At 45.1% G+C, this 19,896-nt stretch overlaps 1 protein-coding gene across 1 annotated transcript in view; it reads right to left on the bottom strand.

The window, feature by feature from the left end:
* The window catches only part of DACH1 (dachshund family transcription factor 1), a 543,478-nt gene extending 523,634 nt beyond the window's left edge, over positions 1 to 19,844 (bottom strand). The window contains exon 1 of the mRNA XM_015426898.1: positions 19,261 to 19,844. Within this exon, the coding sequence (XP_015282384.1) occupies positions 19,261 to 19,844 (584 nt within the window). The remainder of the gene's footprint in view (positions 1 to 19,260) is intronic.
* Between the last annotated feature and the right edge of the window lie 52 nt (positions 19,845 to 19,896).

Here is a 19,896-nt window from a genome sequence, read left to right on the forward strand (position 1 = left end):
CCAGTGAGTGCTCCCTTCTCATTTGGTGGCCAAAGTATTTGAGCTTCAGTTTCATTATCTGGCCTTCCAAGGAACAGTCAGGGTTGATTTCTTTGAGGATTGACTGATTTGATCTTCTTGCAGTCCAAGGGACTCTCAAGAGTGTTCTCCAGCACCATAGTTCAAAAGAATCTATTCTTCGGCGCTCGGGTCTTCTCTAGTGAGTGCTCCCTTCTCATTTGGTGGCCAAAGTATTTGAGCTTCAGTTTCATTATCTGGCCTTCCAGGGAACAGTCAGGGTTGATTTTTTTTAGGATTGACTGATTTGATCTTCTCCAGCACCATAGTTCAAAAGAATCTATTCTTCGGCGCTCGGCCTTCCTTATAGTCCAACTCTCGCAGCCATACATGACTACTGGGAATACCATTGCTTGGACCATGCGTATTTTTGTTGGCAGGGTGATGTCTCTACTTTTTATCATGCTGTTTAGGTTCGCCATCACTTTCCTCCCAAGGAGCAGGCGTCTTTTAATTTCATGGCTGCAGTCACAGTCTGCAGTGATCTGGGATCCCAGGAACGTGAAGTCTGTCACTACTTCCATGACTTCCCCTTCTATTTACCAAGGAGTGATGGGGCCCGGATGCAATGATCTTAGTTTTTTTTTATGTTGAGCTTCAAGAGGAGCAGCCGTCTTTTAATTTCATGACTGCTGTCACAGTCTGCAGTGATCTGGGATCCCAGGAACGTGAAGTCTGTCACTACTTCCACGACTTCCCCTTCTATTTACCAAGGAGTGATGGGGCCGGATGCAATGATCTTAGTTTTTTTGATGTTGAGCTTCAAGCCCACTTTTGCGCTCTCCTCTTTTACTCTGAGCAAGAGGCTCTTTAGATCCTTTTCACTTTCAGCCATTAGAGTGGTATCATCTGCATATCTGAGGTTGTTGATCTTTTCCCCAGCAATCTTAATTCCCGCTTGTGATTCATCCAGGCCAGCATTTCGCATGATGTACTCTGCATATATATTAAATAAGCAAGGCGACAATATACATCCTTGTCGTACTCCTTTTCCTATGCTGAACCAATCAGTTGTTCCATATCCGGTTCTAACTGTCGCTTCTTGGCCCTTATACAGGTTTCTCAAGAGACATGTAAGGTGGTCTGGTCCTCCCATCTCTTTAAGGACCTGCCATAGTTTGTTGTGATCCACACAGTCAAAAGCTTTAGCATAGTCAATGAAGCAGAAGTAGATATTTTTCTGGTACTCTCTTGCTTTCTCCATAATCCAGCGAATGTTGGCAATTTGATCTCTAGTTCCTCTACCTCTTCGAAACCCAGCTTGTACTTCTGGTAGTTCTCTATCCACGTACTGTTGAAGCCTAGCTTGTAGGATCTTGAGCATGACCTTGCTAGCGTGTGATATGAGTGCAATTGTGCGATAGTTTGAACATTCCTTGGCATTGCCCTTCTTTGGGATTGGAATGTATACTGACCTTTTCCAATCCTGTGGCCACTGTTGCGTTATCCAAATTTGCTGGCAAATGGAGTGCAGCACTTTAACAGCATCATCTTCTAAGACTTTGAATAGCTCAGCTGGAATACCATCACCTCCACTAGCTTTGTTGTTAGCAATGCTTTCTAAGGCCCATTTAACTTCACATTCCAGGATGTCTGGCTCGAGGTCAGTGATTATACCGTCGTGGTTGTCAAGGACATCGAGGTCTTTCTTGTATAGTTCTTCTGTGTATTCTTGCCATCTTTTCCTAATCTCTTCTGCTTCTGTTAGGTCCCTACCGTTTTTGTCCTTTATCATGGCCAGCTTTGCATGGAACGCTCCCTTGATTTCTCCAATTTTCTTGAAGAGATCTCTAGTCCTTCCCATTCTATTGTTTTCTTCTATTACTTTGCACTGTTCATTCAGGAAGGCCTCCTTATCTCTCCTTGCTGTTCTCTGGAAATCTGCGTTCAGTTGGGTAAATCTTTCCTTTTCGCCTTTGCCTTTCGCTTTCCTTCTTTCCTCTGCTATTTGTAAAGCCTCATCAGAAAGCCACTTTGCTTTCTTACATTTCTTTTTCTTTGGGATGGTGGTGATTGCTGCCTCCTGTACGATGTCACGAACCTCTGTCCATAGTTCTTCAGGCACTCTATCTATCAAATCCAGACCCTTGAATCTATTCTTCACCTCTACTGTATATTCATCAGGGATGCGATCTAGGTCAAACCTGAATGGCCTCGTGGTTTTCCCAATTTTCTTCAGTTTAAGTCTGAATTTTGCAATGAGTAGCTCATGATCTGAACCACAGTCAGCTCCAGGTCTTGTTTTTACTGACTGGATAGAGCTTCTCCATCTTTGACTGCAAATTATATAGTCAATCTGATTTCGGTGTTGCCCATCTGGTGATGTCCATGTGTAGAGTCGCCTCTTAGGTTGTTGGAAAAGGGTGTTCGCTATGACCAGTGTGTTCTCTTGACAAAACTCTGTTAACCTTTGCCCTGCTTCATTTTGCTTTCCAAGGCCAAACTTGTCTGTTATTCCAGTTACCTTTTGACTTCCTACTTTAGCATTCCAGTCCCCTATGATGATGAGGACATCATTTTTTGGTGTTAGTTCTAGGAGGTGTTGTAGGTCTTCATAGAACCGGTCCACTTCAGCCTCTTCTGCATCAGTGGTTGGGGCATAGACTTGGATTACTGTGATGTTGAATGGTTTGCCTTGGAATCGGACAGAAATCATTCTGTCATTTTTGAGATTGTATCCCAGTACTGCCTTTTGCACTCTCTTGTTGACTATAAAGGCCACACCATTTTTTCTACGAGATTCCTGGCCACAGTAGTAGATATAATGGTCTTCTGAGTTAAATTCGCCCATTCCTGTCCACTTTAGTTCACTGATTCCTAGGATATCGATGTTCAGTCTTGCCATCTCATTTTTGACCACGTCAAGCTTACCTTGATTCATAGATCTTACATTCCAGGTTCCTATGTAGTATTGTTCTTTGCAGCATTGGACTTTCCTTTCACCATCAGACACATCCACAACTGAGCGTCCTTTCGGCTTTGGCCCAGCCGCTTCACTCTTTCTGGGGTTACTTGTACTTGTCCTCTGCTCTTCCTCAGTAGCATATTGGACACCTTCCGACCTGAGGGGCTCATCTTCCGGCGTCATATCTTTTAGCCTTTTGATACTGTCCATGGGGTTTTCTTGGCAAAAATACTGGAGTGGGTTGCCATTTCCTTCTCCAGGTGGATCACGCTTGGTCTGAGTTCTCTGCTGTGGCCTGTCCGTCTTGGGTGGCCCTTCACGGCATAGCCCACAGCTTCATTGAACTGCGCAAGCCCCCTCGCCACGACAAGGCAGATGACACATTTTTAACGATGCTTAGCTGAGGCCCAATCTACGTGTTCCAAAGTCCTCGTGTTTGTTGGGGAACAACCCGAGGACTTTGTATCACACGTGCAATGGGAGTTCTGTACCTTCCAGACTCACACAAGCTCTTTCAGGCTTGCAACCAAAGTAGGCAGAGAGAAGATTTAACCTGCCCTACCCCACACACACACTATTTTCACATCCACGAACCATCCCATGGAACTGCTACTGGCTCCATTGTAAAAATCTCCGTAAAAAGTAAAGGTAAAGGTTCCCTAGCTCAAAAGCCAGTCAAGTCTGACTCTAGGGTTGCGGTGCTCATCTCCGTTTCAAAGCCGAAGAGCCAGCGCTGTCCGAAGACGTTTCCGTGGTCATGTGGCCGGCATGACTAAACACCAAGGCGCACGGAACGCTGTTACCTTCCCACATCTACTTGCAATGTCTTGCTTTCGAACTTCTAGGATGCCAGGAGCTGGAACTAGAGACGGGAGCTCACTCCGTCATGCGGCACCCGGGCCTCGAACTGCTGAACTACCGACCTTCCACAGCCCGCAGTTCAGCGTCTCAACCACTTGAGCCACCGTACTGACATGTATACACACAATGGAGCCAACTGTGGCGCCATCAGACAGCTTGAGGATGTGAAAACAACAGTGAGGAAGCGACAGCCACTCCTCTTTGTGTGGTGTGGTTGCAAACAGACAAAAGCCAGTGTGGGTCTGGGAGACCCAAAACTCCAATTGCCCATGTGAGACAAAGTCCTTGTGTTGATCCCCAACAAACATGGGGACTTTGCAATGTGTCGACAGACCCTACGCGCATTTTCAGAATATCCATTTCTGTCACCAGAGGGGGGGGGGGGAGGAAACAACTCTTTGATATTTATAAAGCAAGCTTATTTCAGGCAGATGGCCTAAGCACACCACTGCTGATATTTCAAACATAAGTCAAACATAAGTCAACACCATGAGAGGAACAGAAAAGCATTACAGACTGCTCTGAGTACCCAAGAACTAGTCTGAGCTTCATCCAGATTCCAGACAGAGTATATTTTCCATCACTCACCTATGCACACAACACCTTGCTCTGTGACAAGAAAGTCAAACCACCACTGATCTCTGTGATCTCTCTTCCATCGTTTTTGAACATAAGAGCCCTGCTGGATCAGAACCATGATCCCTCTAGTCCAGCCTCCTGCCTCACACAGAGGCCAAACAGTTCCTCTGGACAGCCAACAACAGGGCAGAGAGGCCAAGGCCTTCCCCCGAGGTTGCCTCCTGGCTATGAGAATCAGAGGATTTGTGCCTCTGAATGTGGAGGTTCTCCTCAGTCACCAGGGCTAGTAGCCATTGATAGACTATCCTCCATGAATCTAACCCCCTTTTAAAGCTGTTTATTCTTGTAGCCATCACTTACATCCTCTGAAAGCAATTTCCATATTTTAATCACATTTTAACCACAGACGACAATGAGCAAGGTTTAACTCTATCGCCCCTGAGGAGACCCCACTTACTAAGGCAGTGTGACTTTCAAACCACGTTTTGGGGGAAGTTTAGGTTCCTTGGAATGTTATCGGGATATTTCCAGTATGACAATGAATAGTGATGGACAAACTTTTCCACCGCTACAGATGTTCCCATGCAACACACAGCTGTAGGGGGGGGTCTGTGTACTCCAGAGTGTACTCTCATTTCATGTCAGGCAACGGCAAGGGACTGGACAGTACTCCATGTGAACTGACTGTGTACTCGACTTGGCACTACCCCGGACGAGTGTTTGGAGCTAGACTGCTGGTCAGAAGCACAGGACCCCGATACTACAGCAATCACACCGGCTACTGATCCGAGCGCCAAAGAATAGATTCTTTTGATCTATGGTGCTGGAGAAGACTCTTGAGAGTCCCTTGGACTGCAAGAAGTCAATCCTCAAAGAAATCAACCCTGACTGTTGCCTGGAAGGCCAGATAATGAAACTGAAGCTCAAATACTTTGGCCACCCAATGAGAAGGGAGCACTCACTGGAGAAGACCCCGATGCTGGGAAAGACTGAAGGTCAAAGAAGACGGGGATGGCAAAGGATGAGATGGTTAGACAGTGTTATCGAGGCAACAGACACGGAATTGAGCAAACTTCAGAGGACGGCAGAAGACAGGAGGGCCTGGCGGGATCTGGTCCATGGGGTCGCGAAGAGTCGGACTCAACTGTGCGACTGAACAACGACAACTGATCCGCTCCTGAGCCCAATTCAAGGTGTTGGCTTTGACTTTCAAAGCCCTACATGGCTTGGGACCAGGTAACCTACAGAACTGTCTTCTCCCAGATGTTCCTTCCCGGGAATTAAGGTCACAGGGAAAGGCCCTCCTGACTGTCCCATCGATCAAAAAAGCTCATTTGGTAGGTACACGAGAGAGCCCTTTCAGTGGCAGCCCCACAATTATGGAACAACCTTCCTGGGCAGGTGCACATGGCCCCCTCAATGTCCAACTTTAGGAGGCAGTTGAAGAGGGACAGATGGACAGTTGAAGACAGATCACATCCGGGGTAAGTTAATTAGCGTTGCAGTCACACGCGCCAGAAAAAAACAGGGGGAAGCGAGGCTGTTTCCTCCAGAGGGATTTGACCCGCAGTTGCACGATTACACCTCCCTTTTGAAGCTGTGGGCGTAGTCCGTCAGTGTGTGATCAGATGCAACTGTGGGGGAGTCTCTTTTTTGGTGCCTTTCCCCCCATATTTATTTATTTATTTATACATTCATCTTATATACTGCCCTGACCCCGAAGGGTCTCTGGGCGGTTTACATAGAAGTCTAAGTCTACTTTTTCCCTATCTATGGCCACATGGTACAGGGGCAGGGCTGCCTACCGGCACCCAGGTGGTGGGGCTGCTGTTCTCCGGCTCGGCTCCTTCTTCTTCTTCCGGCGGTCTTCGGGGTCGGTACTTCCATCCTGGCAGCCAGGGATAGGTCTTTCCATTTTGGTGGCTTTCTTTGGCGGGCCCATCTGGTGCCCATGCGCTTAACCAAGGGATCGATGGATCGCACCTCTGCACCAAGGGCTCCCTATGGAGTTTGCAATGATGTGTATACTGCAAAGGGGGGCGGGGAACGGCATGGAGTCGGGATGGCCTGATCAGACCATACCGACACCATGAGAGCGTGCGGGAGCGATCAGACACTGGAAAGTCCGTCCGTGGCCCATCGCAACCCATTAACTACCAGATTTCCCCCAGTGTCTTTTAACTCCACTTCTGCAGCGGAGCAGAACGGGTTGCCAATGGCTGCGAGGCAGTTCCCAGATGTTGTTGTCTGACTGTGCCCTTTAAATCCACCCGGCATTCTCACGTATGTCAGGTCTAATTGTGCGTATGATTGCAGCCTAGCAGAGCTGAACTGTGATTTATTTTATTTTCTGTATTTTGTCTAGGGTTTCTTGGAGAAATGACGGCTGAGGGGGTGACATGATAGAGGTTTACAAGATTATGCATGGGACAGAGCAGGTAGAGAAAGAAGTACTTTTCTCTCTTTCTCACAGTACAAGAACTTGTGGGCACACAATGAAATCGCTGAGCAGTCGGGTTAAAACGGATAAAAGGAAGTACTTCTTCACCCAAACAGTGATTAACACATGGAATTCACTGCCACAGGAGGTGGTGGTGGCTACAAGCACGACCGGCTTCAAGAGGAAATTGGATAAACATATGGAGCAGAGGTCCATCAGTGGCTATTAGCCACAAGGTATAGATAGGAACTCTCAGTCTGGGGCCAGTGATGCTCTGTATTCTTGGTGCATAGGGGGGGCAACAGCGGAAGGGCTTCTAGTGCCCTGGCCCCATTGGTGGACCTCCTGATGGTGCCAGGGATTTTCAGCCACTGTGTGACACAGAAGTGTTGGACTGGATGGGCCATTGGCCTGATCCAACACTGGCTTTTCTTATGTTCTTAGGGTTGCCAGGTCGAACTCAGAAAATACCTGGGGATTTTGGGGTGGGGCCACTTTTGTGATGTCACATCCTGTGATTTCACTTCCAGGTCCACCCCCCACATCCAGAAGATTCCTGTGATTCCATGGTAGGAGCTTGTGCTTCTAACACAGTGGTTGCTCTCAACTCATTCTCTACCCAAGCCACACTCTCTGGTACCATTTAGGGTTGGTGGGGGATTTTCCAAGAGCCTCCAGGTGAGGGGAGGGAAGAAGCACGATTGAATTCCAAAGGGAGTTCTGGCCGTCACATTTAAAGGGACCGCATGCCTTTTAAATGCCTTGCCTCCGTTGGAAATAATGGAGGATGGGGGCACCTTCTTTTGGTGCTCATAGAATTGGACCCCCTGGTCCAATCTTTATGAAACTTGAGGGGCACCAGATGCTATGCTGAAAATTTGGTCCCTCTGTCTCAAAAAACATCCCCCTCAGAGCCACAGATACCACGGATCAATTCTCCATTATACGCTATGGGGACCGGTCTCCATAGAATATAATGGAGCACCCAGAGGACATCCCCCCCCACTTTCTGATAACCCTGAAATGGGGGGAGGGCCTATAAACCAAAGGATCCCCTGCCCCCAACTATTTTGTAAGCTGCCTTGACTTCCGTTCTAAAAAAAGCTGGCGAATAAATGTTTTACATAAATAAACAAGCTTGCCCCTAAGACTTCTTACAACACACAGGGGTCCTTCAACAGGCATTACCTGCAAAAGGCATTATCTGGCTATAGAAAGTTGTTAAAATCCTTTCTTGAGATTGCAAAGAGCGAAGTACACACAGGCTGTCTTCAGACATCACATTAAGACAACAATTAATCCGAACGTGTACGAAATGAGCCTGCTACCAGGATAACACATGTTATACCCATCTCCTCCCTCCCCTCTCATGCAGAGCATGATAAAGGAATTCTGGTTTAAAGCACTTTCCCATGATATCTCACAGCTTAATCAGAGTTACTTTCCCCTTTACAAACCAGGACTCTAAACCAGAGTTTAATCCAGATTTGAAACCCCATCTTGCATACGGCAGCACACATATCACTAAGGGAACCAAAGTAAGCTTTAAATCAACTTGCCTTCATCACAGTCTGCGCAAGAAGAGAAGGAAGGAGCAAGCTACATATGCACTCCAGGCTCCAAACCAAGTTTATACCCTGCTATACACAGTGCCAGCCTAGGAAATCTTTCCTGGAAGTAAACCCCATTCATTAGGATTCTGTGTAAACCTGCTTACGACTGCATGTTGACTTATTATTTATTTTATTTATATCCCTCCTTGATCCCCAACACGGACCCAAAGCAGCTTACTCCATTCTCCTCTATTTTATCCTCACAACAACCCTGCGAGGTAGGTTAGCCTGAGAAAGTGTGACTAGCAGAGGTTACCCAGCAAACCTCCAGGACAGAGTGGGGATTTGAACCTGGATCATAATCCAACACTTTAACCACTATACCCTGCTGGCTCTGACTTGATGTGACATACAAATGGGGCCATAATGTGGCAAGGATAATATTTATTTATGATGTTCCCTTCAATACTAGGCTCTAAAGACCTTCAACTATGCCACTAATATATCCCACTATACCAGGCAACCCAGCATATTAATTTCCAGCAGGGCTTCTGTTCTGGGGGAACGTGCTGGAACAGAGTTCTGGAACCCCTTTGACAGGGCTATTTTTGGGCAGGAACGCACAGGAACGGAGTTCCGGCTGGCTCCCAAGTTGGCCACGCCCAGCAGGAACTCATTAGCATAATAGGCCACACCCAACAGCAAAAACTCATTGGGATTGGCTACATTAGGGGTGTGTGGCCTAACATGCAAAGGAGTTCCTGCTCCCAAAAAAGCTCTGGGTTTTGACAACAAACAAGGGCAACAGAATAAGAAGCAAAAGGTGGGTGTGGCTGGATAACCACACCTCTGGTAACATGGGGGTGCAGCCTAATATGCTAATGAGCTGTGCTGTCAGGGGTGTGACCTAATATGCTAATGAATTTCTGCTGTTGGGTGTGGCCTATTATGCTAATGAGTTCCTGCTGGGCTTTTTCTACAAAAAGAGCCCTGCCCTTCGACAAAATTCTTTTTTAAAATGCTTAAAAGTTCATGAGTTGTCAGTATACAGACTGAAAACTTCATTTCCCTCTTGAGAGTTCAGGCACCTCCTTTTCCATTTAATTCCAGTATAATAGAAATGGGGGGGGGTTTAGCAACACACACCTCTAAATGGTATTATAACCTTCTGCTAAAATTCTTGACAGACACAAACAGAACTGGCAGCTGTTGCTGAGTATCGAGCAACCGCAAGATATTAATTTTGTTTAATCTACATCTCAAAGGCAACTGCAGTTTAAATATACCTCTCTTGAATTAAAAAAAGAAATGGCCGAACTAGGAAAGCTGTACCGTATTGAAAACTATGCTCCACATATTAAAAATGTAACATGAACAGGCATCAATTTTTTTATGGTATAGTAAAGTCATCCCCTTTAACAGGATTTTAAAAATCCTCTCGCTTATAAACCAACAGAATATACCAACAAGCGCTCGTTATGATATTATTACTTAAGATATTTTTATGCCGCCTTTTTACTCAATCAGGGTCTACAAAGCAGCAAACGTAAAAATCATTAAAACATTTGAGCAAATAGAAACCGTTACGGGGAGTTATGCTAGATGAAACAAAAGGTTTTCACCTGCTGGCAAAAGACACCAATAGAGGGAGGCAGATGAACACATGAAGCTGCCTTGTACTGAATCAGACCCTGGGTCCATCAAGATCAGTATTGCCTACTCAGACTGGCAGTGGCTTTCCAGCATTGCAGGTAGAGAACTTTCACATCACCTACTGCCTGGTCCTTTGAGCAGGAGATGGCAGGGACTGAACCTGGGACCTTCTGCATGCCAAGCAGATGCTCTGCCACCGAGCCACAGCCTCTCTCTCCCTGGGGAGAGAGGCCTTTTCTTGGTCTGCCACCCATCTAACTTCGGATGGCCGGGGCAGCAGGCCTCCAAAGACGACTGGAGTATACGGGTAGGTTCATAGGAGAGAATGTGCTCCTTAAGGTATGCTGTTCGCAGGCTGTATAGGATATACACATCAATAGCATGGTTTTGAATAATGTGTGGCTTAAATAAAGCTACCAGTTCCAATGTGTAAAATTTGAGTTCTTGGTCCTTTACAAACGTACAGTTGGTTCAGGCCTACAAGTTACCCGAAAGCCCGGATTCGAGACAGTAACAGACATGCCAGAGAGTAAACTGTTCACAGCAGTTGTGGTTTCTTTTCTTTGCCAGCCCATTATTTGACATGGTGCTGTGAACACTCACCTCAAATATAATCCCAGCCAAGGCCAAAAGGACAAGAGAAGAGAAGTCATAAAGCAAAATGAGACTTCAACTGTTAGGTCAAATTATTGTGCTGGTTTTTAGAAGCTTTAATTTCAGGCACAGCTGCCCTAAGAAGTGCGAAGCAAACTTTAGCCTCTGAAGTCTTGACTCAAGGCGAATCACATGTTGTGCTACACACAATGTCAGGATCTATCAGTATGGCTCAGCTGGATCATCATTTAAAGGCAGGAGAAAAAAGAGGAAATGGGTTTTGTGACTGAAGTAGCGCATTTATTTAAAGGAGACTGAACTTCCTAACACTGTACAGTGCAATAGGAAATTGCATTTGCTTCTAGATCTGCGGACGATTTCTTCCTTGAAACCCAAGATATTAGAAACAATTTTCTCTCCTTTTTAAAAAACAACAACAACAACCTTGCCTTCAAAAGAAAGCTGTCAATTGTGCCTTTGGCTACAATCAAGCCGTAATTTATAGCTCCGAACTATTTACCAAGTAAATGTTTTGTGAAGCAAAGCACGCAGGACTGCAACAATACTAAAATCTATCCTCTTGGAAATAAATTCCATTGGAACCTGAAGCTGTGGAACTGTGCACCGAGATGAAGTCCACAGAAAACCAAAGACTGGGACCAGTACGAACCGATCTACGCCAATGCAACTTTTTCAGAAGGAGGAAATCTAAGAATCCAAAGTGACAGGTTGGTACTTAGGAGCCACCTATAAAACAGATTCATCACAAAGCTATTTATGTTGGGGGGAGTCCTAAATCCATGACCATTACTTTTTAATGAATTAACAGGCAAGATTTATTACTACTACTACTACTACAGGCAAGATCTACTACTACTACTAATAATAATAATAATATCCAGTTCATCTGTACCCTGCCTTTCACCCAGTGTGGACCCAAAGCGGCTTACATCATTTTTCTCTTCATTTTTTATACCTACAACAATGGGGAAGGGGTTCACACCTACAGATGTGTTTTCTTTTGAGCTAATTCCTGTCAGGCAGACAAGTATTTACGAAATCTAGTATCTGCTCTGGATGTGTGTTTGGATTGTCTACATTTTGGTGCTGGTCCAATACGCAGATGTAAAGATTATTGGTGGGATTGTGGGTGAAGAGGACTTACAGGAGATTTGTATGGAAGTGTGGCTTAAACCATGAAAGGAGATGGCATCAGTAATGGTTTTAAATAACCAATGGATTCCCAACAATGGAAATGTGGTACCATTTGTACCAACGTGGTGTCTTCAAACTGACAGTTGTGAATGTTTGAGAGGCATCTTGACTGACTGGTTCTTGTTTCTGTTGCACTGCATACAACAGGCTTTACTGCATGCCTGTCTTCACACAATAAGAAATATCACATCAAAGGTAAAGCTCCCTGGCAGTATGGAGGCCATCCTAAAAGAGCTACTCATGTGCTAGAACATACTGCAATGCTAACTTTACAAATCAATCACATTTCTAGGGAGAAAGAACAACCATTCTTAAATGATGTATATCATGAAGTAATTTTTCCCATTTTTTTCTCCATAGGGTACAAACCACGCATTGCTCATATGCAACAGATTTTGAACAACAAAACTATAGAGTTCAGAATTGTCCAGCTTTTTACAAGAGCAGTATTACAGAGTGGTGGGTGGGTGTGGGGGGGTGTGGGGAGAGAAAAAACTTTTGTTGTTGTCAGCTGTTCCAGAATGTGTGGCATACCATTAGGTCGCCTCGGCTTCACACCCGAAGAGGCACCACAACCATTTAAATCACTCCAAGTAACCCCGTGCACTGCATTTATGTATTTTAATTCCTCACAATCAAAAGCGGATGCTGCGGCCGAAGCGGAACATTTCTGACCACAAAAACAGAGTGAGAAAATTGCCCTGCTATTGCTTAAAATTGACTACAACCCATTTTTGCAGCTAAGAATTATCAATAAATATACATGCAATAAGATAGTCTTTTTAAATGTGGTAGTAAGAACCGGATATCATGTCCAGAATGCAGGATGTTGACTCAGATTTATGTGAAAAGTTATAGGAATAAAGTGTAAGTGCGAAATTACATAATAACAAGGAAACACGTTTATGCCACTGGATATTCCCCTATATACACATTTGTGTTTAAAATCATATGAAGTAGATATAGAAAGCACAATGGTATCTGTAAAGCACCTACTGGCATAAGCAGTGTGCTGCTGTTATCATTAACAGTATAGATGGCTAAGCTTGCTATCAAAATGATGATATAAACTGTATGACTTAAAACTAGTGAGATGAATGGGTCAGGGAGGAATTCGGAGGCCCTCTCCAACAATGAATATGGCCATATATATTATTGGAAATTGGACAGATACGGGGGGGGGGGGGGGGCTCCCCAAAATCAAATACAATGTGAAACTTAAATGTTTGCTATGCTTCATAATCGTGTTCACTTTCTGAAATTGTATTCTTCGCCAATAAATAATGACTTCTTAGCAAAAATGTACAGTACCTAATACAAGTGCTATAAAGATAAAGAACTGTGATTACGATGAAGGAAATAGGTTCATACGCTGTAATTTAGAAAGCACTTTTCCAGTCATTCTTATCCTTTAAATATTGCCTTTCTATCCATAAATATAAATGCACAGACGGTTTCTGAGTTACGTGTCAATATTTGTGCTGCAGGCTAGAAACAGGTATTCCATAAATTCTATACATTTGAGTGTGATACTAGTACACAGAGAGGTTTAAATTTTAAAGTAAAAAGCAACAAGAATACACTGAAGTGTGCCTTGTAAAAAAAAAAATGCCATCCAAATCTCTGCTTCACAGAGGGAAAAAATGCAAGAGAAGCAAAGCTTTGGGAAGAAAGAGACCTATTTTATAACCTGCTGATATTCACTGTACAACAAAAACCAAAGAAGTTCTCATACTTGGAAGAACTTGCAAATGCCAGGAGCAATTCTTCACTTTTACTTTGTCTGCCAGTGTTCTCATTGAACAGCGTCTTGTAAGATCAGGAAAAGGTTAGAGGGACAAGCCACATGGTGCCTGATCCAAAAGACAAGTGATGCCAGGCAATATGGTTGGGGGGGGGGGGGGAGGGGGAAGAAGACCGTTTTCGTGGCAGACCTCCAAAGCAAGGACAAGAAAACACATGAGTTTGGAAACCATTCAGTGAACCTAGCTTTCAAAGAACTAACATGTTTTAGCTGCGTGGCACGCTGTGGTTTGTTTCGGCCATCACTCAAGCAAGCTGACAGGCAGTCTCCTCCACAACGCTAATTAAATCAGAGACTTCGGATTCAGGAACTTAAAACAGGAGGACCTTACGACCAGTGGTATCAGTGGAACTAAGGCCATAGCCCCAAAACACATTTAGTAGGGGGTACAATCTCGATGGGGCTAACTTCCAAGTAGGACTGAGCTGTGAAGCTGGCTTCAACCCAAATGCTGTGGCATACAGGAGCTGCGGATTGACCTGCCCATTTGATTTTTGCCAACCTCTAGTATATTCCACAGATCTTTTTTTTTCCAACTCTGTTCCTTGACGGTTCTTCAACTGATCTTATTATCGGTTCTTCCGCACCTTTGGAGTCACACTCAGCCAACACCGCCCAAATATTATCTGGATGCTTGACACTGCATCCGTCAAAGAGATTTCAGACCACTGTCCATTGCTTCATAAACAAAAGGGGATACATCATTATGGATTGGGGGGGAACTAAATCAGTCTCATCCCCTTCAGGCACGTTACAGTGGTGACAGGAAGCTACATGGGAGAAAACCCGACATGTACACATTTTGGGTACAGAACCGTCTGGATAAAATGTATACCAATTTAGAGGATATACATTTTATACAATTGTCTAAACCTGGGAGGGCACAAAACTCAGAATTTGAGGGCAAAAACAAATGCTTATCTGATATTCTAGAAAGACTTTTAACTGGGATGTACTGCCATTTGCCACAGTCTATTAAAAGGACTGGTTTTAATTTATTTTCATTTTGAATATTTGTTAACGGCTTTTCCACCCTACACGTCTTCAAGGTAGCTAACAAACACACAAAAGCCTAGACAATGTTATAAGAAGTTATAAAATGACTTTAACACACCATACAAACTCACAGGTATTTAAAAAAAATACTCTAATCAGTTCCTATTAATATTCAGATATATTCTTACATCATACGGGGTACCTGTACAGTGAGACAAACCACTTTGCTTAAATAAGGTACTGCAAATCAGGCACTCTATAGCTATAGAGCTACACGACCACTCCTCTTAAAAAGATGTCAATTTTTATATAGATAAGCTGTTGTAAGTGCTTCATAGCAATTGATGACTAATGAATCAAAACATTCAAGGGGAACCAAATTAGATTATTATTCAAAACAAATTAATAGCTTTCTCGAAATGCCATTTGATTAAACAGTATATTAGCCTTGACTGAATCGTTAGCTTCATCAACTCCCTCACAACCAATGCCACACACACACACACACAATAAACCCTGTTGTTTTTCAGGGTTGTCAGTTTACGGAGACATATACATAACAAGACGCTTACTACTTCAAAATTAATATTTTATCTTACCCACAAAATGTCATTTTTTTAACAGAAGGACATTTTAGGTAAAACATTCAGTGATGAGAAAGACATGCCATTTCCAAAATGGGTTTATTTAGCTTATGGGGTGGAAATGTACATTATTGGACAGGTATAACAATTAATTACAACGGCACTGTTCATCACTGAAAACCGGAACAAATATTTTAAAAAAATGTAGTCATGAGGAATCCCTCTGACAGAAGCTTATTAAAAACCTTTGCTTGTACATGTTATCTCTGAAGGATTCTCCCCCCCCCCGCTAACTTCTTTGCTTGGTTCCTCGAATGTACAGTTTATCAGACTCACATTTATCTACATCAATCCTTTGATAAATTTGATTATGATATAGAAAGAACCCAGCACTACCTGCAAGTTAGTAAGCTACCTCATGTTCCCAAAATCATGCTATAAGTTTATATAAATCTGAGAATATAGCCCGTAGGAAAAGACTCTCTCTCTCTCTTTTTTAATGGCTCATATAAATTATTCAACAGTATTTTTAAAAAGTTCTGTTGGTATACCCATGATGTCAGGTCTGCAAGTCTGAGACGGTTTTGCAGTTACACTGACATTCAGATACTGCTCTCGCAGTGCTTCAGTTCGTCTTACTGAACTCCCTTTATCCCCAGTACCCAAACTCAAACCAAAGACAGGGGAAGTTCAACAGCCTCTCTTGCCTCTCTCTCTAAAAAAAAATCACCTCTCCTATTCCAACTCACTTTTGTGGGAAAAGGAACACAGTGCCATAACCAAATCATCAGAAGACGGAGTGAACAAAAGTCTTCTTGGGTTAATTCCCCATGCACTTCTGCATCTTAATAACCCCCAGGGGGAAAAAAATTAAATTGAGGCAACCTCAAATTGTTAATGGGTAAGGATTACACAGCACCAGAAAGAGAAAAATCCGCTTAAATAACAGTTGGGCAAAACTGGCCTAAGCTTTCAGACACAGATGTTAGAAAGAAGTTAACACCAGAAAAATAATGGTCCCCAGAGACCTGTTCACTATTCTTCTTTTGTTTCTGACTAATCAGGGGTTGTTTTTTTAATCCCTAAAATTGGTCAAAATGCCACTGAGCTTGAACTTTCAATTCTGAAGTGGCTTGTTAGTTCCACAGTGTAAATGCCCTGTTCTATCAAGTACCCCACCCCACCCCGTGCCAAACAGAGAGTATCACAGGATCACTTTGGCCGCCTTCCTTCTTGGGAAATGGGTGGGTAGGAGAGGTGTGGAACACAGGTGTCCCACCATGCATGACACCATTCACATGTAAGTTTAGACACCACAGTTAACCACATTATAACAAGATGCACTTACTATACACAACATCCCATCCAGACAAATCTACTCCATTATACCCTTTCCCCCAGTTTCCTGAACTGATTTCACTTGTCAACTGACCCCCAGTTGGCCAAGTATGAGAGCTTCTACACCCACATTATATCCTCCTGACTTTCAAATGCTGGATTAGAGTTAGCAGAGAGAACTATGAAGTCAGGGTTCTGGGCTGTCCAAAAAGTTAAACACCAGGGGTACCAGTGGTGCACACAAACACACAGATTCCCTGACAAAACGCCCTTGTAAGATCTTCAACTTAGCCAAGCATTTCTGGTTGCAAACAGCGCTGACTCCAGATCATCAGCAGTTGCCACAATAAGGGCTATGAAATATGCAGACAGATTTCTATTCGTAGGACTTATGAAAGGCTTCGAGTCAGTTTTAATCAGCGAAAGGAAAAGCAGATCTGTCTTGTTGCCTTGCCGCTCCAAAAAAAAAAAGTCTGTTCCGTGAGCATCTAATGAAAATGGATCTGGTACCGTTTTATTTTATGTACATCCAAAAGTTAACTGAAGACTCCAGGCTTACACCCAAAACTAAAGAGACAAGACCAATACGTGCCACCAAAGCCAGTTTACCCTTCATGGTAAACATCAGCAAGTTTTATTCCCAAGCAAACAGCCTTATATTCTAACATAACAGCTTGCACTTTCCTTTTTTATTAAAAGACAACAGAACCATAAAGCCAAGTTTCTCCTTACTACGGTTTAATTGAAATTTGTTTGGGAGATGCTAAATAAGAATTGCATAGGGCAATAGCTCAACTGGTTGTCTAATTTATGTTGTGCCTGTCCCTAAATATTTGTTTTAAAGCCTGATTTAGGAAAAAAAATCTGGTTTAAAAATAAAACACAAACAACTAAGCATAAAGAAACATGTGAATGTCTAAGGTCTGTCTGTTAAAATTTAGCCAGGGGCAAAATGTGACTTTTTGAGATCACGGCTGTGTACTGGGTTTGTTGATGAGCAAATTATTAATATTTAGGGTGTCAACCAAACAGGCTAAATATTTAATTCCCATCCCACGAAGAAACCATCAAGCACCCATCAGCTTTGTTTCTGGAGAGTATTCAACATATGACTTCAAGCAAGTGTGCTTGCTTAGTGTCCTTACACAGGTAAAGAGAGTCAATTAATTTCACAACTCATGCCCAGTTTCTAAGCAGGTATACCTTCTAGAGAATGACCAGAGGTTCTGGATCTAGGTACGATAAAAATTAGCCACAGACAAATAGGTCTTCACTGTTATAGCAACCAACTAATATGTATGTTTGCGTAGAAAGTATGCAAATTAGAACACATATTTGGTTTATATCACCTTTTCTCTTGGTGACTTAAATTCACGATTTAAAAACTGCCTCAAGGTAAATTATTCCTTCAGTGCCTCGGCTTACTCTATGTCCACTTCTCCAGCTTTTTCCTGGACAGCTTAGCGTTAATCAAACTCACTTTGTAGGAATAAGGGGTTCCCTTTCTGGCCACCAAGGGGGGGTCTGAGGATCGGTGTGTGATCAAGAGAGGACCTGAATTGGAAGACACTGTGACAAGATGGTAATTAGCTCTCTCGAAAAGAAGGGGAAAGTTTGCTCAAAGTTTCCCACACTAGACTGCGCCTAGACACACAAGAGGAGCTAAACTCTATCCTGAATGGGTAAGTCCAGACTGACTCCCACACCCCTCCTGAGCCAATTCTTCAAAACCATTCCATCCTCAGTCTAAAGACACACATATCAAAGGGCGTAAAGCGTTGTCGACTGCATCTCACAGGCCGAAGAGAGTTTAGCGGTAACTCACCTCAAAACAGAAGAATACTAAAAACAAGTGTTTGGAAACGTGCTCCTGGCATTCATAGGGCCTGCCAGCAGGTGCTACTCAAAAGACACATTGACCTACAGATCTAGCCAAACATCTATAACATGCCTGAATATCTGTCATCCCCCCCCCAAGAGCTAATCCAAGCCCACTTCCTCTTCCTTTGCTCCTTGCACATCAGGCCTAATCTTAGAAAGAGGCAAAGACAGGAGAGGAAGGCTTTGAGCTGCATTGTACTAAAAAAAGAAAGTTATAGTCAAAAGAAAGAGGAGCGCTGTTAAGAGTTCCAAGTTCTGAAGAAGTTCTAGGCTCCCTAATCTCCCCAGCCCTTTCAGATTTCGGCTTGAGAGGAAGGGTAAGAGTGCCCCTGCCCACGTGCAAAGTGCTTTCCCTCCTCTAGCCGGTTACTACCGCCAGCTGATTGGATCGAGGTCACCGAGGCGCGTGCCTGGGGGAGCGCGTCTGTGCCCCACCATCCTTCAGTTCCGCGCACCGGGCCTGCGCGCTTGGGAAGCGGCACGTCTGAACGGACCCGAGGAAAGGGTAGCCAAAGAAGCGTCGAGAGACACGCCAAGCGCACCTCTCCGACGGCGAGCCTGCTCGGGCTGAAAGTCCCCGGGGAGGCCGCCAGAAGTTTTTCCCCCATCTGTTGTGGGGGGGTCGCGGAGCACGTGTTTCTGCCCCCCCTCCCCAGGCGCCTCGCCAGAAGAGGCCGGGCGGCGCGCTGCGTCTGGCCCGACGGCGGGGAGGTAGGTAGGTAGGTAGGTGGGTGGGTTCCGACGTGCGCGCCTGGCCCCCTTCCCTCCCTCGGCCGGCCGTCCGGCGGGCCTCTCCTCACCTGGCGTTGGTGCAGTCGTTGTAGAGGGTCTCGAAGTCCTTGCGGGAGATGAGCTTGCAGCGGTTGACGCCGGGCTGGATGGCGCCCAAGCCGCGGAGGATGCGGACCTGCTCGACGTTGCAGACGACGGGCGTGATCTCCAGGCGCTTGAGCTTGGTGTAGACGGTGTGGAGGCCGCCCACCAGGTGCTTGAGGAAGAGGTCGAAGGCCTGCGGCAGGCAGATCAGCTCGCAGCCCTCCACCGTGAAGGAGGCCACCTTGGCGCCCCGCAGGTCCACCATCTTGCACTCGTTGTTCTGCGGCGTGTTCTCCACCGGCGACGGCGTCGAGTAGACCGGCTTGCCCGGCACCCCGCCGGACCCCGGGGCGGGAGAGGCGGCGACCACGCCGACGACGCCCCCCGCCACGGCTGCTGCTGCTGCGGCGGCTGCAGCTGCGGCGGCGGCGGTGGAGGAAGGCGCGCCGGCGGGCGGCGAGGCGGCCGAGGCGGTGCTGGTGGTGGTGGTGCAGGCGGCCGAGGTGGAGACGGGCGGCTGCGGGGGCACCAGCTGGCTCGGGGGGATGAGCGGAGCCGGGACAGCCATGGTCACATCAGCGGCGGCCCCCCCTCCCGGAGAGAGAACGGAGGGGGGGAGA

Source organism: Gekko japonicus, unplaced genomic scaffold (assembly GCF_001447785.1).
Source record: "Gekko japonicus isolate JY-2015 unplaced genomic scaffold, Gekko_japonicus_V1.1 scaffold104, whole genome shotgun sequence".
In the NCBI taxonomy this organism is placed as follows: domain Eukaryota; kingdom Metazoa; phylum Chordata; class Lepidosauria; order Squamata; family Gekkonidae; genus Gekko; species Gekko japonicus.